Here is a 20160-nt window from a genome sequence, read left to right on the forward strand (position 1 = left end):
TTGAAAGAGTACGCTACTGTGAACGCTCGCCGTTCTATGAGGCAAAGGAAACTGCCACGGTTATAATTAAAACGTCTCAGTACAAAATATGCCGACTTCTTTTTATTATAGTGACTAAAGTGGCATAACTTTAATGGAATGCGCTAGGGAGACTCTCACCTTAGTTACGGGCTTCTTAGCTTCGGGCTATTCGCTTCTCTGTATCAGTCTAGAGAGACCGCAGCGTTTTTCGTTTTCTCATAGTCCTGCAGCCGGTTCCATGTAATAATGTCGCCAAAAAAATCTCGCCATGCAAAAATATCGCCGAAAAATGGCCGTTTTTTGTGGCGACATTATTGCATGCCCCTATCCCCATATACATGGTCACCCAAATAATATCGCCACAACATTTTCCGGCGATATTATTTACGGCGACCATATATATGGCGATATTATTACCCGATACCCTGCAGCCTAAGTGTTTGTTAATAAGCAGCCGCCATTTTAGGTGAGGTATAGGTTTCCACCTCATATCATATTAGACCTGGTCAAGGAGTGGGATGATGACCTCACATCACCCACCCTGTGCTCCCAAGCACTGAGCCCCTTGGAAAAGGTGCTCAATGTATTGCATTTTCTGGCCACTGGGTCATTTCAGTGGACAACTGCCATAGTCGGGGGCATTTCACAGGCCACGCAGTCACGCTTCCCAACACCAGGTGTTGGCAATCATGACTACACGCCCCTCAGTCAGCAGGCACATGTACATGCCCAGAACACCCGCAGAAAGGAAGGCTGTGGTCCAGGACTTTTACATGGTGGCGCACTTCCCTAAGGTGCTTGGTGGAGTCGATTGCACACATGTCGCCCTCCGTCCACCTAGGGCCACAGTGCACATCTATCGCAACCGCAAGCACTGCCATTCCATCAACGTGCAGGTGGTATGTGATGCCAAGGGAATCATTACCTCTGTATATGCAAACTATCCAGGGTCCACCCATGATAGTTTTATATACAGAATGTCACCCCTACACCGGGCCCTGGAAGCTGGGAGGCATGGCAACATATGGCTCATTGGTGAGTACAAATGGCCCTGCAAATGCATGCATGTCTCTAACAGACAAAACCACACCACTGACAACCCATCTCACCTCTAGAGGCGACAGTGCCTACCCTCTGAGCACCTACATGATGACGCCAATACAGAACCCCACCACACCACCCCAGGTAAGATACAACGCAGCCCATATTGCAACTAGGGCCATAGTGGAGCGCACATTTGGAGTGCTAAAGTCAGGCTTCCTCTCCCTTGATCACTCGGGTGGTGAGCTACTATATGAGCCACAAGTACTGTGCAGGATCATAGTGGCAGCATGTGTCCTGTACAACTTTGCAACACAGTGTGGCGTACCGGTGGACATGGTGGTTCCCCCACATCCCCAACCACATGCACGGCGGCTGTGCATAGGAGGGGAAAGGGCACCTGGCGAGGCTGCCCGTACCCAGCTTGTGGCACCATTTTTCACCTAAAATCCAACCCCTGCGGAGTGTACACAGCCCTGGCATATTCCAGGTGACAATCGATGATGACAAAGGGACACATCTGTCCCAACCTTAACACCATGAGAACCTGTCCTTGGAAGTGCCACATTGTGTGCATCCCTTAGAACTTAAACCAACTCAATGCGGTGTGCACAAAAGTAGCACATGGAAGATGTGCATTGTCACTAGCACCATGGCAAAGTACACCTCCAAATGCCAGTATGTCACCTAAACTATCCCACACTCCATGTCACCTGGTCGCCACACTTTGCCATGGCATGCAATGTCAAAAGTGTAAATCAAAGGCCATCACTCAACTCCACTGTCACAAAGAGCTCAACAATCAACTGAACCAGTTCATAAACAAGTAACTTTAACACATCAATCTATCAATGTACACAGGGACACCAATGGGGCAGTACTACATACCAGATACACAGGCCAGAATAGTGAATATGTCTGACAGTGACCAATCATATTTGCACAAGTGCCTCAACATGTCGTAACTTGCACATGCCACCCTTCCATCATTTAGGCTGGCCCTGATAACTAAAGTGGGCAGGGAAGCACATACAGACCGAAGGACAACAATAATACAGATAAGCAAGCCAATACATGAAGATGGAACATGATCAAATGATGGATCTCAATGTACACATAGAAAGTGATGGCAACCATGCACTGGACATACAATCATGAATTCCACTAGGGGTGTATACACAGGCTGGACTTGAGACTGTCCACAGATAGAAAGGAAGCACAATGCATCTGTCTAAGTTACTGTCACACACTGCCCTCCTTGCAAGCCCATGGAAAGGGGAAGCAGGAGTGGCATATGTGGCTGGACCCAAGGCACAAACACCAACACCAACACACGACAAGCCTCTATAGGTTCAGCTGGAACCTAGAGTGGATACCCTCGGATGCCACACAAAGCAATACACTGTCACATAAATGAACAATAGACAAAACAAAATGCTGGCTGTGGTGGCCGCGGGGGTGGGTGGTGGATTTGGTGGGGGGGCCACCCTGGAGGGTGGGGGGGTTTGTTAGGGATAATTCTCTGTATAGGCTAATTTCCCAAACCTAGTGAGTCCCCCAGCAGTTTTGCTGGATTTTTGGGGTTTATCTTTTTCTCCTGCTAAGAGCGAGACTCTTTTTCTCCCACTCTTAGACATGATTTGAGATATCCTTTGACTTTCTAATGTGTTTTATGGGCTTTGGGGTCTTTTACTCCATAGGGTTTCATGTGTTTTTGGTAAGTGTGTTACACAGCACCCTCAGTGCAGTAACACGGGGGTGTCATAGTGACCCCCAAACATGGACTCCATACCCTGGGACTGACTACTGTCTCCCAGGGCATGTAAAGTCACCATTGACTTTACTAGTCTTAAATTGTGAACAGAACCAGTACAAACCATCATATTGTGGAAGTACTGGTAGGGGTAATTAAATTGCCCCTGGGTCTGTTTTTCGAGGGGGCACTGTGCAGTCCCCCCTCGTCGAGTTTCTGGCTGGTGGTAGTGGTTACCACGTGAAATAGTCCACCGGAATATTTCCTATGGGATTTTCCCATTAATTTTAAACACACCACTTTTTTGGTGCAATGTTAAAGATACCACCGGTTTATTTATTTAATATGTATTCCCCGGTTGGGTCTTTTTGCCAGGACTCGGTTTTAAAATGGCATTTGTGTTCGCCTCTAACTCCAAGCCAAGTGGAGCCCTTTGTTCCACTTTTGGTGGGCTTCTGCACAGAAGCCTCCAAAAGTGGTGCCACTCTGTCTGGGTCTACAGGATGTGTGGGAGTGGGGAATAGGCACCCTGGACTGAGTTGCCTCGGCAACTCAAGTCACACTCTTGTGTGATTGGCCAGTGGTGAGCCGTCCAGCTCACCACTTAGCATGTTTGAGTGACAGCTAGGACTGGTGAATGGGGATTTTCTGCATAAAAGCAGGGCTTTGGGGACTGGAACTTCAGAAGTCGCCACAGGACCTAAAGAATCCGAAGAGGGAGAAGCTGAGCCGACCTGCAATGACGACACCACTGGTGGAGCCCTGCTGAACCGCCTCACCACTTCCCGACGACAGAGAAGATCTTCATCCTGGAGAGTCTTCTTCCTTTGAACTGGTGGGGTTAACCAGTTCGCCCTCTTTTCGCCTTCCTGGATCGTCTCGTGGTCGAATCGCCCGTGCCAAGCACCCCGGCGGCCGGATAGCCACGCTTCACCACAACCGCAAATAAAAGGGTAGTACCTTTCAACCGGGAAACGCCGCGGCTGGTTTCTTGCCTGGCAGTGCAACGACCTCCAGCTTTCCTCCACGTCGAGATATTCTCTTCCCCTGGACGAAGCACCAACTTACACCCGCTGCCAGGAACAACTGCCCCCGCTGGCGCTTTCTCACCATTTCAGGTACGGAGTCCCGCCTGGTCTCCCTTGCAACAGACTGTTCAAGGTGTCCCGTAAATCCTTGACTCTCTATCCTGGGGTGACCTGGGACCTGTTAACTAACTTTTTCTGAATTGATCCAACTCTTTTTGAACTATCTGCAAAGACTTTTAAAGTATAATTCAACTGTGTGATCTTGGACACATTCCGCCTTGCTCTCCCCAAGAGTGGGCCTGGCCTATGAACTTTCTTGCTCTACAGTAGACAGACTCTGCCTTTCCTGACTTGCTGTGGTTCTTTTAAAAGTGTTGGTATTGTGTGCTTTCCTAATTCTGCCTTTTCCCTCCTTTTTTAATTAACTTATTGTAGTGCCATCTTAGGTTAAGCGTTCACCTCTGTCTGCAAATAGATTGTGTTTTAACTAAGACTTGTTCAATAAGTAATCAGGGATGTAAATATATTGATAGTGACTGTGTTTGAACTTACTTGCCATATTAGTGTTAGTGTATTTTTATAAGTGTGTTTTTAAATAAATAATTATATACTTTTATACCAAAGCTCTGGTCAGCGTTTGCTCTTCTACTGTATTTTGGTACCTATTTTGTATACTCTATATACTGCCTAGCTCTTCTTGAGAGAGGTCTGACTGCTCAGCCACAGCTACCAGGTAAATCTGGGTGGTACAGACTGCTACCAATTGGGTTTTCTGCCAACACCTATAGTCCTAAGCCTTTTGCAGTGGTCCCTAAGGGAACTGCACAGGTTTCTGCCTAACAGGGGGCAGGGTGCACGTTAACACCCTGTTGAGAAGAAAAAAACAAAACCTCTCCATGGGTTCATGGGCCGCAAGGCTATGATGGATTGGGAGAGCTGTCGCTGTTACCACCCTCTGGTGTAGCATTAGAAGGTGGTAGTTTCAAGGGAGGATCACCACGCATAGCCCTGGCCTGTTCCTTCATGGCATCGGCCATGCAGGACTGATATGCTCGCATCTGCAACATGATGGCTCAGAGGTCCCTGTGCAACACCTCACGGGATGCACAGAGTTCCTCTGTGATGGTATGAGTCAACTGTTGCATCTGCTGTTCAGACTGTCTACTGCGGGCTGCCTCAAGTGTAGTTCTGAGGGACCTGTACTCTTCCCTCAGGTGTTCCTTTGTGCACGGCCCTCTGCATCCAGGGATGCCCGCAGAGCACCGAGTTCCGCCCGTAGCTCCTGTTGCTGGCCTCCATATGCAGCCTGTGTGAGCGGCATGTGGACCGCATTGCCTGCTGCTGGAGCTCCACCTGTCTTTATGGGGGCATCATGGAATTGGCCACCCTTTCCATGCCCTGAGCAGACATCTCATAGGAAGCCCCCTGTTGCCGTGCAGCACGATACATGGACTGCTCCCGCACAGTATCGCCAGCTGACACACGGCCACCGCGTTGGCGGACCCCACCCCCGGCAGGCCCAAGGGAAACAGGCCCTTAATGTGATGTGTCTGTCTGTGGCTGCAGGACTGCACCTAGCAGTCCCAGGACCAGGAGCCAATACTGTGGAGCGTTACCCTGCATCCATAACCACCACAGACTGACGTACCAACACTGACTGGCCCTGTGAGGGGTCTTCACCCCCTGCAGATGTTTGGGACACAACAGCACCCACAGTTGATACACTCACATGCGACAGTGTTTAGGAAGCCATATCTGGTTCACCACCAGATGCAAAGGAATCATCCGATGTGGAGTCATTCTGAGTCAGGGCCAGGATGGACTGTAGCACCAGTGGATCCTCATGGGCTAACACCACGTCATCCACTGGTGGTTGATAGCGGATCAGTACCCTGTACCACCACCCCTCCTCCTCTGCATCAAGTGCCTCATCACCTGCACATGGACAGAAAAGGAAATGAAGACCCATGTTAATTGCATAGCCCACTCACACAGCTACCACAATGTTCACATGCAATACATTAACCTGCCATGTCACAAAAAACCACGCACGTACAAATTGTAAATGGAAGTGAAGGGAACTATGAATGCAGCCATGGATGTGTGATGAAGGACTCAACAACACATGTAATGCATAGATGAAAACGTAGGCTCAGAGGACCGTGTCAGAGATCAGATTGTAGCCAGGTCAATAGTGCATCATCACAGTCATGGACTCCAGCAGGGGAGAGGTGGAGAGTAAGTACAACACATGAGGTAGCATCAGATGTGCCTACATACCTGGAGAAGCAACACTTCCAATTCAATTCAGCCAGAGAGACTGTACCAGACGGAGGACCCAGCCAAAGAGACATCAACCACCAACTCATTGCAATGAAGAGCTACTGACCAAGAGTGATTGTGAAATGGATGAGTGAAGACTATGACAGGTAAGCAAATCTTTCAGATGGAGTTGAAGTAATATTGGACCCAGGACACCTAAGGACTTGTGGACAATGCACAGGGTTCAGGAAAGAACAGTCGTAGCCACTGGGAGACAGTGGCATCATGCCAGTCCGAACGAATCATAATTCATGGCCTCATCCCAAAAGGACACTTCCCACAGCCCTGTTCTGGATGAATAGCAGAGGCAAGAGAGTTCAACCACCAAAATCCAGTAAGAGTCAGTTGCAGTAGCCCACCATAGGCAAGACCAGTACTCTGTAGACAGTAAGCTGCGGGAGTAATGAGAGGAAAAGGAAGAATACCTCAGAGGAGGTACACCTGTCAGGGTGACCTCTCAGAGACATCATAGATGTAAGTACAGAAGGAGAGTGTGGAGTGGAAGATCAACACAGGCTACCCGCCATCACAGCTTGGAGCAGGAACAGTGCCAGGAGCGGCTGCACAGAGAGTGACATGGAAGGGATGATAATGTGTGGCGAGGACGAGTGTCACAGTGTGCAGTATATCTTGCCAGTAAGATAGCTCAGCGGGGTGAGCACTCGCTGCTGCGATCTGAACGTGATCTGCAGGTCGCCGGTTTGAATCCCGGCAAGGCCAACTCACCCTTTCATCCTTCCGAGGTTGATAAAGGAGTGCCAATTTCGGTTGGGTGAAACTGTATGTAAATATGTGCTCTGTAAAGCTCTTTGGATTAAGGCGCTATATAAATAACACATCATTATCACATCATTATCTTATGTATGCATTCTACAGGACAACAAGCACGTGTCAGTCCACCATGACTTTCACTTTTAAGATATGACCGAGGTGGAAGTTATCACCCTGCTCAAATCTATCAAACCTTCAAACTTCAAGGGAGACGCCTGTCCTGCCCAACTCATCAAAGACTCGGCACATATCTTAGCACCCTTCCTAACTGCATTCATTAATTCATCCTTCCAGTCTGGACACGTTCCTCGACCCAACGGTACCAGGGAACTATAGGCCCATTACCACCATCACATTTCTACTTAAAATTCTGGACAAAGCAGCCTACCTGCAAGTCCAAGAATTTCTGGAAGAGAATCGTCTCCTCGGCCTGCAGCAATCTGGTTTCCGCCCACATCACAGCACTGAGACGGCCCTCCTAGACCTAAAGAACCAAATGGATGATCTCAGAGAAACAGGCAAACCTGCGCTCCTTCTGCTCCTAGATCTATCCACAGCCTTTGACCTGGTCGATCACAACACTCTGTGCCACCATCTAGCAACTGAGGCTAACTTCACCCCCAAAGCGTGTGACTGGATCACCTCCTTTCTTCAAGACAGGGCCATGAAAGTCTTCTCTGACTCTGCTTGTGCCACCCCCAGCCACATTAAATGTGGTGTTCCACAGGGTTCTTGTATCGCGCCTACCCTTTACTACCTTTTCACAAGGCCTTTGTTCAGCATCCTTGACTCCCTGTGAATATCGTATACTAACTATGCGGATGACACGCAGGTGCTTATCCCACTCACTGGGGACTATGATGCAGATATGAACACACTCACCACCATTTAACTCCACTATCCAATCCTGGATGGCAGACAATTGGCTCTGCCTCAACAGTGAAAAAATTGAACTCCTGCTTATAGGGTCACCCACCACCCTGGGCAACCTCGATAACCAGTACATATCCTTTACCATTGATAATAGTCCTATCAAGGTTTCTAACAATGTCAAGACACTTGGAGTCTATTTGGACTCTGATCTGACAATGGACAGACAGGTCAATGCCATCGCCTCTTCATCAGCCTATTATTCCAAAGTGCTTAACGCAGCCAGACCCTCCCTATCTCGCCAGACTGCATCACCATTGCCAGCGCTATAATTGGTTCAAGGCTGGATTACTGTAATGCCCTCCTCGTAGGAACTTCTCACAAAAATCTGGCCAAACGTCAGTTGGTTCAAAACAACGCCCTCATGGTTGTTTCTTGAAGTTACTGTGGCTGCCCTATCTCTGAAGTGAGAAGGCAGGCTCATTGGCTCCTGGACAAAGAAAGATTTGTCTTCAAAACCCTTACCCTCACTCAGAAATGTCTCCATGAGCTTGCACCCCCGTACTTGGCCCAGAGAATCACCAGGCACACCGCCACGAGACCTCTTAGGAAAGGCTATTCCAAGATGATTCTCACTGCAAAAATTCGGAAAGCCAGAGCGGGGGGCTCCAGTTTTCCTACACTGGCCGCCACCCACTGGAACGCACTCCCTAGTCATCTAAGAGTGATCTAATCACACCAAACATTCCGCAAAGCCATCAAAACCAAGCTTTTTATCTGAAAGCAAAATATCAATTATCACCCTGTACAATTGCCTCATTGTTATTTTTTCTATGTCTGAAACGCTGATCAAATCTGTATATCACGCAGTTTGTAACTGTAACTAAGAGACCCCTGGTCGCCCTTTAACATGTGAATCAAAACCTCTTACACATTCCTGTAACAGCGCCTCGATGTCTCCGGGCTGCAAGTGCGCTATACAAATAAATAAAATGACATGCCCACCCATGTCAGTCATATAAATACAGGCAGAACTATCCAGACAATCACAACAATCCATCCAAGCAACATACACATGTCATGGACGCACACACATCACCACTCACCGGACATGTCCTCATAATTTGGCAGGTCTCCCACGCCTTCGATCTGCTCCACATCAATCATGTCACTGACTTGTTCTTCATGTTGAGTGAGCTCATCGTCCTCTTGTGCTGGTACACCTCCAAAGGTAGAGGCATAGGCGCCACCCAGCTTCTCTTTGGCTCTGTGTTGCAGGTCATTATAACACTTCAATGCCTTAGAAGATGTGTGCCTGTCATTATCCAAGGTGTTGCTCCGATCAGTGAAGCGCTGCCAGTGGGCCATATGCTGAGCATGCGTATGTCTGCTCCCCTCCCGCACCCACACGTCTCGTCTGTGTTTCCGCACATAGTCCACGAGGATCTTGAGCTCCTCATCACTGAAGCTCCTCTTCCTCAACGTTTGGGTATCCTGTGTCGTGCGTTGGGTTGGAGCCTGTCCCACTACTGCATGCTTTGCCTTCTTGCCAGACAGTGCAGACCCTGAGTGGCTGGGGCCATTTGGGTCAGTAGTGGCTGGAGCACTGGTGGACTCGGCCATGGTATCACCCACCGATGTCTGGACAGGAGGTTGCCTTGCAGGTATCCGTACCTGTGTGCAGGTGGCCGCCACTTCCCCAACACGTCCCTTCCGCTTTGAGACAGGGACTACTGCACCTGGGTCCCTCTGGACCTGTGCCTGGACCACACTAGGACTGAGTGTGTGAACATGAGCCTGGCCGACGGGTGCTACAGCTGCCCCTGCAGCTTCCTGAGCCAGGTTGGTAGGGAGAGCAGATGACACTGCTGCTCTGGGACCTTTGGTGCATCTCCCTGACCCTGTTGTGTGGGGGGCACAGCTCTCCCAGCATGTCCCTGGCCATGGCGGCCACGTCCAACTCGGCCACCCTTCCCACTTGTTGCCCTCCCCTCATGGCACTGATGGAATTGTGCAATGGGAGGCGCATATATAAATTGTCCTGGGCAATCTCAGTGAGGGGGGGCAGTGTACGTGATGTAAAACGTACCAGTGTTCTCCAGCAAGGCTCAATGTAAACCCGGGGGAAAAATAAACTGGCTGCGTAATGCACAGGCACCCCAAAAACAAAAGTTAATTGTACGTAACCCCTCGTCAAACCCACGTGTAAATTAAAAACTTAACGCAGTATGCTGTGTCACCTAGTAACACAAAAAATGGCATATGCGAAGGACACGTAGGGTAGAAGGACCTTGAAAATGGGGGTACGCGAGACACGGGGGAACCCACAGTTTGCAAAATGCGTACGCGACTCACCGTCCGCCTCAAAAACAAAAATCAAAATGCATGCGCGTATGTGCGGAGGCAAATCCCCCACCAAAAGAAAAAGATCGCACTCTCGCTGTAGGGTAGAGCTTGTGTGGAAACGCTAGAACATCTCACACGCTCGCTGTGGAGTGGAGACCGTGTGGAATCGCTAGAAACGCAGAAGTCCACACGTCCGTCCGCTATCACTAGCACAAGCGTGTGATTTATCCCGATACTGTACGCTAATGCCCAACGTCCAGCGTGTGTCATGTAACTTATGCGCTTAGGGCTTTTCCTCTGATTCCACGCTAACGCGCTGTTTGCGCATGTGAGGAGTGGCTCTGTTTCCAGCTGGCCATGTGAGTAACACGGAAGACCCATGCTCCTGCCTAATTTACCTGCCTCCAACTGCCTCCTACGAGCCATCAGTTGCTGCCTGCCCACACTGTGTGCCTGCTGCACACGTCCCCTGCATTTTTGTGCCTGCCCATCCGCCATTGCCAGTGATCATGTCATTGTGACCACCTCTGCTGATCCTGAAGACTCCCGACTACCATACCACCGCTACACAGCCCAGCCTCAGGACCACCCTGCCCATCCACACCTGCCTCAGGGGTGGCCATGTCTGACACAGCATCATCTGAGGCAAGTGGCAACCCCCCCGGCAGAGGGCTGTCAGCTTCTCACCCAGGAAGTTGGCATCCTAGTGGAGCAAGTCCTGGGGCATTATGATGCCCTCTTTCCCGGACAATCGCAAGTCGGCAATGAAGGATGGAAAAAGATCTGGGCGGACATCGTGGGTGCCATCAACGCAGAGGGGGTGGCACCCACAACTACACAAATGTCCACAAGTGCTGGGAAGACTTGAAGTCCAGGACCCACAACAAGGCCTGGTGCTCCAACAAAGCTGGTGATGACCTAAGGGGGCGCTGGGGCCGTTTGACCACAGATGAGATGCAGGTCCTGGAGCGCTTCTACCCAGCGCTGTACGCCCAGGGCTTGGAGTTGGTGCTTCGTCTGGAGTAGACTGGTAAGTGTCCATGTGTACTTGTCCACCATAGTGCATGTGCATGTTGACGTGTGGCTGGAGTGTGCACCTTGGCCTTATGTCTGGCATGCCTCCTGTACAGATGTCTGTGTGCATGTCCCAAAAACAGCTGCATGTGAGCCCATTCAAGTGTGTGCGACATCAATGGTGTCTGTGTTTGAAATGCGTGATGCGTGCCAGCATGTGACGACGTGCACATGTTTGCATGCTTGAGTCTGGACTGTGGCATGCCAGAGGTGTGACACACGGGTGCTTTGGCCAACATCCTGGGCATGTATGGTGTAAATGTGCATGTGTTGAGTAGTGAGTGTGTGACTGGACAACACTCTGATGTATGTTACTTGAGCTTTTGATTGTGTGATTGTCTCAAGCTGCCAATATGACCTCGAGTGCACTCTGAAGTGATAGTCCATGGCCTGCCTCATGACTGTCAGGTGATGTGTGTGTGAATGAGATGTGTATATCCCATGATGCGTGTGAGCTGAATGTACAATTCTGATTAGCTGGCAGTGCCTTGTCCAAGGATGTGAATGTCTGTTGTGAATGACAGACATGATTGTGTATGTGTGTGAATGGCACTTCCCTGTGTGTAGTGGACGGTGATGATGGTTGTGACCTTTGACAGTGCCACTGATGTAAATTTGCATTGTGACAAACACACATATGTTCAGTACCCTGATGTATGTGTTCTATGTTTCCCTATCCACAGCGATGATGGGAGAAGAGGGCGGAGAAGGCGCTGTAGAGCACGGCAGGAAGGATGCCTCCACCAGGCGTAGACGCAAGGCCCAGTCTGCCTCCCAGGTACTGTCATCTTGTGGGAGCAAGGAGACTGGTGCCGCGTCCAAGTCAACGGCCACAGCTGCTGAGGGTACGTCCAAGAGGGTGAAGATGGTGGAGGTCTCCTCAGCAGTGGGAGGGACACGTGAGCCAGCACAGGGCCAAGACACTGCAGAAGACAGTGAGGAGGCATCCAGGCTGGCATGGGAGGGAGAGAAAGAGGAGGCCACATCTGCCCAGCCCATGCAACCCGGTGAGGGTGATGGCGTATGTGTGACTGGTGCAGTCCAAAGTCAGGGGCTGGAGGTAGTGCAGGTCAATGTGGAGGGGCCTGTGCCTAATCCTGTCCCTGGTACTGCGACTGCACCAGTATGCACTTGCGGGCATGCCCCAGGCCGGACATATCCGCAGGTGGCGGATGTTTCCACCCAGACGGAAACACCAATGCCTTTGGATCTCGCCATTCGGTACAGGGTGCAACCTGTGCTAGCTGGTACCACAAGGCGGGCAGACTCCATCCGTGATAATGCACAGGCTTCCAATCGGGGGCTTGCAAGTCATCACAACGCGATCTGCCGACTCGTGAACTGGTTAGCACATTTCCTAGTATCACAATGGGTGCATGGGCTGGCCACAAATGTGACCCCCTCTGCGTCTGCCTCCTCTGTGCGCCAGTTGTCCTCCCTGTTGTCTTATGGCCCACATACCACTAGGGCCCCCTGTGTACCTGTCCCAACTCCGGTGGCCAGTCTGGTGGAGACCACATTCCTGCCAAGATCGGGAGTCGAAGGAGGATTAGCAGAGGTGGTCACCACAGAGATCCATCCTGAGACAGGACATGTGGCAATGGTGGAAGAGCAGGCACCAAGCAGCAGGGCACATGTACAACAGCCCTGGGGGTTGTCATCCCGGCGGTGCAGGCACCGGGCTATTTGGCGGCAGAAGGCTCAACGTAGGAGGTGACAGGACTCAGGGCTTTCAAACCTGGGGAGGCAGGTATCGGGCAGGAGGCACACATGGACCTTTCAACAAGGATGTCTTTCGTGTTGGAGCGATTTGGCCAGCAGATCGGCAGCAAGCATGGGGGCACAACGCACCATGGCCAGGGCAGAGAATACCCTGCATCGGGCAGAGAGGCGGGCTGAGTTACTTGAGGAGTCTTGCAGGGAGTTTGAGAGGAGCACATTGGAGTCCCTGCAAGCCCACGAAGGGAGAGCACAGTCCCGCCTATTGGAAATAGACGCAGAGTTCGATGATGCCCTGGCCGAGACCTTGGGGGGGGGAAATGGTTAGTCAATGCACTAGCCCGCTACCATTGTACATAGTTCTTTAGGTGCAAGTTTCCTTTTGTTTTTTCTTTCTTTGGAGTTTTTTGACTTTACTCCACGTTTTGTATATAGTTCTTTGTTGTTTTTATTCTTCATTGTTTTTGGACATGGTTTGGGACAATGGACCCTTGTTTTATGTACATAGTTCTTTTTTCAAAGAATCATCTTCAGTTCACCATGGAGTAATGGTTTTCTTTTTATTAGTGTTATCATTTTGAACTGCTTTATGGGCATGGACCACATCTTTACTTTCATCTTAATTTGTTTGACTTAGAATTTATTTTCTTTTTGATGATATTTTATTTATTGGATCATTTGATGCTGATTTCATTTATTTGTTTTATACGGTTATGACTTCAATACTGTTTTTACAATATATTTTGATTGAAAATCAAAGTGGTGCCTGGTCTCGATGGTTTTGGCCAAAATTCACTCTTGCTTACTCTGTTCTATGTCCATGATGCTGGCCTATGTTGTTCATGTTTGTGCACACATGCATGCATGCATGCGTCATGTTTGACTTCAAATGGCATGTGGTATGTTGTGGTGTGCATGACCAATGGATGTGTGTAAAGGTGCACTTTGAGTGTGCAGCGTGTGGTGGCATTTCATTTCACATATACAGCATTCATGTCTATCGGTACACAGTGTGTTGGGGGGTGGGGGTGTGAACATGTGGCGGGGTCTGCCAGCAGGATGCCGTCACAGGTGGGGGGGGACAACATGAGGCGGGGCCTGCCTGCAGGCTGCCGTCACAGGTGACGGGGACATCATGAGGCGGGGCCTGCCTGCAGGCTGCCGTCACAGGGGATGGTGGGGGTCCCATGTGGTGTGGGCTGCCTGCAGGGTATGGTCACGGGTGATGGTGGGGGACCCATGTGGTGTGGGCTGCCTGCGGGGTATGGTCACGGGTGATGGTGGGGGTCCCATGTGGTGTGGGCTGCCTACGGGTTACGGTCACAGGTGATGGGGGGGCCATGTGTTGTGGGCTGCCTGCAGGGTATGGTCACGGATGATGGCTGCTGGCGTCTGCTTCCAGGGGCGTGGGCGTGTATCGTGGGGTACACACAGGCCTTTCCACGCGATTTGGCTGGTGCCAGCGAGGTACGCGATTACACTGGGGTGCAGAGAGGGTATGTGTGGGCCTTTCCATGCGATTTGGTTGGTGCAAGCGGGGTACGCCAATAAGCTGGGGTGCGGACGGGGTACGCGCTGGCTTTTCCACGAGATTTGGCTGGTGCGAGAGGGATATGCAATTAAGCTGAGGTGTGGACGGGGTACGCGCTGGCTTTTCCATGAGATTTGGCTGCTGCGAGTGGAATACGCAATTAAGCTGGGGTACGGACGGGGTATGCGCGGGCCTTTCCACGCGATTTGGCTGGTGCGAGCGGGGTACGCGATTCCGCTGGGGTGCGGACGGGGTACGGCAGCCCTTTCCACGCGATTTGGCTGGTGCGAGCGGGTTACGTGATTATGCTGGGGTCTGGACAGGGTATGCGCTGGCCTTTCCACACGATTTGGCTGGTGCCAGTGGGGTACGCTCTCATTTTTCACACAATTACGATAGGGGGGCTGTGTGCTGGGACACGGATGGCGCGGGGCCTTGTGCCGTTTTGGGCATTTCACTGGCTTTTTTCCTGCGCACTGTGGCGTGTTGGAGGTGTTAGTGGCACTGCTTGGTGTTCATTGGGCCACGGCTAGTGATGCCTCGGAAAATCCATGACTACGCATGACGTGCAATTGCTGGTTTGTGCCGCGGCTGGCGCACGCGTGTCGCATGCTCCTTCTCAGTGCATGGCGCCTGCGCTACTTCTGCACTGGATTCTATGAATTGGGCCCTAAGTGTTCCTGGTCGTTAAAGTTAAAATAAAAAAAACAAATGTTTAAAATAAAATGCAAAGTTCATATGTAAAACATTTTGATATCAGTATCTTATAATACTGAGAACACTCTAAATAGTTAAATGATCAAAGCAGTATTTGGTATAAACATACATAAATTATTATGATATTGGTATCTCTGCAAATTGGTTAGCTGGCACTCCCATTAATATGCACGAAAAGGGATGGGACATATGAATACAATAAAATAGTGATTTACGACAATATTAACTTCCACAAAATTGACGGATAATTGGGCTGTGAAATGTAGCATTACCACACATTTGGTGATACTTACAGGTAAGGGTCCTAGATCTACAGGATCTAAGGACGGTTTTCTTCTCATATGAGCAGGAATTTTCAATCTAGGATCATCCTTTAAAAAACAAAAACATGTTTTAAATGATGAATACAAACATATAACCTTTGTCTAAAAGCACCACATTCGTCATTTAATTTCAATTTAGAATGAACACAATGGACTAATAATTATCATAAAGCTTTCTCCCAAGTTCACTTGTTACTCATAGCATAGCTGAATTAACTTTTGATCTCATTTGAAAATAGATACAATAATTAGTCACACTTGTCATTATCATACCATTAGAAACAGTTATGCATGTCAGCAACCATCTTTTGCAAGTCACTGGGTAAAGTGTAATCAGAATTTCCTTCAATCATCATAATTAGGTTAACCTTACAAGAATAAATAACTGCCTTTTATGTTAATAGAAAATGTTGGAAATTACAGTTGTGCGAAGTCATGATGTCGATTTTACCAGAGTACTATGTACAGGTTGCGTGAAAGCAATTTTGAGTAATCGCAACAATGCTGCCTCACACTAAGCAGAGTTAGGTACATGCTGTCACTCTATTGCTAGTCAGAGCCGCACAGATGTGACACACTTCATGCATGGCAAACATGGCAATTTAACAATTATCTGGGAAATGTATAATAAGATTACCTAGATATTATGATTAGGTACCTGTCCCAAAGATGTAAATCGATATGGCAAATATTACATACCTGTAATCTTTCTGATGCTTGTATCTGGTAAGATTAACATGTGTTTGCATATACCGACATCTAGTGGTCGGTGCAGAATATTACAAGGTTTTCGAGAAGGGACGCTGACTGGGTGTGACTATCCCTGCCATGAAGTGTGCTGTACCCATGATCCCTCACGCGTCGAGGTACTCACGATTGTTATTTTTCTCAGACGTGAGATTTTGCGGAGAATATTGTGAAGTGAGACTGCGAAGAATTGCATAATTTATCTATGGTACCTGTAATCCCAAAGCAGGGAGGTTGGGTGAGCGTATGTGAATCTAAGCGGCTACAAGCATCATAAAGACGATTACAGGTATGTAATATTGGTCTTTGAGGCTTGTGGAGCTGCTTAGAATCAAATGCTTTGAATCGACTAGCCAGAAGGTGGTGGGTTGATAGAAGGAACCGAGACAAAAAAATGTTTTAACACTGCTTGTCCCACCTGTGAGTCATTCCTGGCTTGGGTGTCAACACAATGTTGTGTGAAAGTGTGTACTGAACTCCATCGGGGTGCTTTGAGGATAGCTTCTATTGGGACATTAGCAATGAATGTTAATGTAGCCCATGTGCCACGTGTATGTAATGAGCTCTGGGTGTAAATGGTAGCGTCTTGTTTGCTAATGCGTAACAGTGTTGGATGTACTTTACGATCCATTTCGAAATAGCAGCCTTTGAGACAGTGTCCCTTTCTCTTCTGGCTGCCAGGGAAATAAGGATTTGTTCTGTTTGCTCAAGTTGTTTTGTTTTATTTAGGTAGTACATGACTTCCCTTCTGACAGCCAGCGTGTGAAGTGCCCTTTCCCCTGCATTCTGTGGGTTTTGAAAGAAAGCAGGCAGTTAATTGACTGGTTCACATGAAATTTAGAAATTAATTTAGGTGAAAAACTGTTACGCTCAACTGGTCTCTGTGGAGGCGTTGGGGCACAGTCACAGCCCTCCCAGGGATGAAACTCTTCTTTTCTGTTCCTCCCTCTGCGTCTGTGTGGGGAACTGCAGTGATGAGCAGTGCGGTTCCTGCATGAATATAAGGGGGTGGGGGGTTGTAGGAGTATGCAGCCTGTGGTTCCTGATCCCTTCTCTAGACCTCTTCTCCTTGGATGTGGCTTCCCTGGGGTTGCACTACTCTTGGGGCTCACCTGCTGAATGATGATGAGCTCTCCATCCTGCTGCTTCTGGCAGGGGCGCTTGTTGAAGGGAACCAAGTTCCTTCACTGATCCCTTGTCGCGGAAGTCCAGGCCAGCTGCGACTAGTCCACTTCTATTGTAGGTAAGTGTTTCCCTTGTTTCCACTTGCCCGCTTGTCTTCCGACTGTTGTAATTGTATTTGTAAAGTTTGTTCTCCGTCCTTTGTATGTAATGTCTCTTTTCTCTGCTCTCTCCCCTTGCAGGTGGTGTAGCGGTGCCGGCGGTAGCAGCGGTAGAAGAAGTGGAGCCGGCGCTACGGAGGAGCGGGCTGAGATGGTCCGACAGCTGGTAAGTAGCCTTTAATGGTGCCTTAGGGTGCGCATTGGGTTTTAAATGCGACGCAACCCTGGGTTGGGTGTTTTCGGGAGTTCTAACCTTGTCTTGTCTTCTTTTCTTGTTTCAGGACTTCGGCTTCGTGGGCAGAGAGCTCAGGTGCTGCGGCGTCGATTCGGAATCTGCCAAGAAGATGGAGCGTTGCCCTGAGATTCAAGCCAGGGTCCATGTAAGGATGTTGTTGTTGCAGGATCATGAGGTAAGTAGATGGTCCAGGCGGCGGTGAGCGTCACGTTGCACAGAGGTGCAAAGTAACGCAAAGTGTTTGCTTGAGGGATCGGTGGGTTTATATAGTCTTGTTCCCGGCCACGCCCAGTAGCTCTGGCATGTCTGCAGCCATGCCACACCCGATGAGTCAGCACTTGAAGGCCAGGCCTAGGGAGCCAAGCCCGATGAGTGAGCACATGGGGATGTTCTCTGGAATAAAGGCTTTCAGCACCTGGAAAGTTCTTGTAAAATAAAAGCACTCCAGCACTGGAGTAAAATAAAAGCACTCCTGCAATGAAATAAAGTGTGCACTGAAGCAAAAATAAAAGCACTCCTGCACCGAAATAAAGTGTTCCTGCTCACAGCTTTCTTTGAGCATGGCGCCAAAGGCGCCAAGACTGAGTCCAGCCAGGGCCCCTGTGTTTATGAGGCCCAAAGGGACATGAGTGGGTCAAGTGACACATTGCCCCTGTCACTAGATGGTGTTGTTTTTGTGTCCTGGGGCCCGTGGCCATGACAAAAACATGGATGTGTAGAACTACTCTGTTCTTGTGTATTGTAACAAAGGGTTCTGCCACAGATCATGCTTGAAGTTCACTTACACTTCGAATAGATGGAAGAAGACTTTATGAGAGATCTTTTAGACTTGCTTTTTGCATTAACTCAGAGGGTGGCCTATAAGCTTTGATAAGACAATATTTAAATCTCATTCTAGTGGTGGGTTTGCCATTGGGAGATGCAGATGTTTGACTACTTCAATGAATGCTACAATGACTGGTACTCTCCACTAAGACATCTTATTTTGAGTAATGGTATAAGCAGAGAGGTCTGTGAGGTGTACCTTTAATGAATTGAAAAGAAGAAAGGAGTCTAACAAATGTAATAAATATTGTACTATATATGATGGAAAACAGCTAAGAGGGTTAATATTTGACTTTGTACACCAAACTACAAACTCTTTTCACTTTTTAAAGTAGAAATATCTTGCGATGGTTTAATGGGCCGCTTTTAAAATCTGCATGGATCGGTCAGGCAAATTGTGTGGCCAAACTCTAGGGCTCCAGCAGCCAAGCAGCTAAGTTGGTTGTCTGGGGTTGTAGAGGTTTAACCCCTGTTTCAGTAACAGCATGTTGTAGGGACATGGCAATTTTATTGCAGGGCATATAGACATTTTGAGGAGGTGTGAGAACCTCGTTTGACAAACATACATGGCAGTCATTAAGATCATCGGGACTCTCTCCTGGTGTATCTTGTCGATTATCTGAACAGTGGTATTGGAGGAAAAGCCTAAGCAAATATTCCTGAGCAACTGATCCACAGAGTGTTCCCATTGGATCCCTTGCAGAAACCTGGAGGCGTAAATTAGGCATGTTGCGTTTTTCCCTTTGGCAAATAGCTGAATGTTGGTCTGCCCCTAAAGTGTAAAAATGTCATGAAGAGTGTCTGGATGTAACTCCCATTCATGCTCTAATGGTTGATATGTGTTTCTTCTTAGCTTGTCCGCTATGCAGTTGTGTACCGCTGGAACATCTTGGGGTTAGAGATGTACTCTCCTTTTCAAGCACCAGTTCCTGATCTTCTGTGCTAGTGTATACAGAGCGAGGGAGTGAGACCCCCCCGTTTGCTGATGTAAAACAAAGCTTCTGTACTATCTGTATTGATTAGCACATTCCTTCCAATTAACAGCTGTTGGAAAGCTTGAAGCACTTTGAGAATTGCAAGCAACTCTACGATGTTGAAATACATCTGGTGAGTCTGCGTGACCACATGACTTGTGCTGGTGACATTGAGCTCCCCAACAGGAAACTGATGCGCCCATTTCGATTGCGCCAGTGGGTTGAAAAACTGTTTTCCTTGTAACATGTTTTCTTTCAACCACCATTTAAGGGCTGACACCAGGGTTTGCGAAACTGCCACTAGATCGTCTGCAATTCCCTCTTTTTGGAACAATTGTTTTGCTAACTGCTTGTTTTGGACACATATAAAGTCTTCAATGAAGCGTGATGAAGATGCATGACACCATGGTAAAAGGCGCATAGCCTTCCCTGTCATCCAGCTGTAGAACAGGGAATTTGGAGAATCAGGTTTTGGACCCTCTCCTTGAAGGGAAACGCCAAAGTGTCCTTTGTCTGAATAACAGTCCCTAAAAATTGTTTTTGCTGACTTGGGATTAGACAAGTTCATTTCATTGATCGA

The 20160-nt window shown here is 48.8% G+C and overlaps 1 protein-coding gene across 6 annotated transcripts in view; it reads right to left on the reverse strand.

Moving 5' to 3' along the window:
* The window catches only part of NEDD4 (NEDD4 E3 ubiquitin protein ligase), a 2630465-nt gene that overhangs the window by 1064034 nt on the left and 1546271 nt on the right, over positions 1-20160 (reverse strand). For all 6 annotated transcript variants that reach the window (XM_069624887.1, XM_069624886.1, XM_069624885.1 and 3 more), the window contains one exon: positions 15487-15564. In XM_069624887.1, coding sequence (XP_069480988.1) covers positions 15487-15564 — 78 coding nt within the window. The remainder of the gene's footprint in view (positions 1-15486; positions 15565-20160) is intronic.

This window comes from Ambystoma mexicanum, chromosome 11, assembly GCF_040938575.1.
Source record: "Ambystoma mexicanum isolate Mex_15411 chromosome 11, UKY_AmexF1_1, whole genome shotgun sequence".
Taxonomy (NCBI): domain Eukaryota; kingdom Metazoa; phylum Chordata; class Amphibia; order Caudata; family Ambystomatidae; genus Ambystoma; species Ambystoma mexicanum.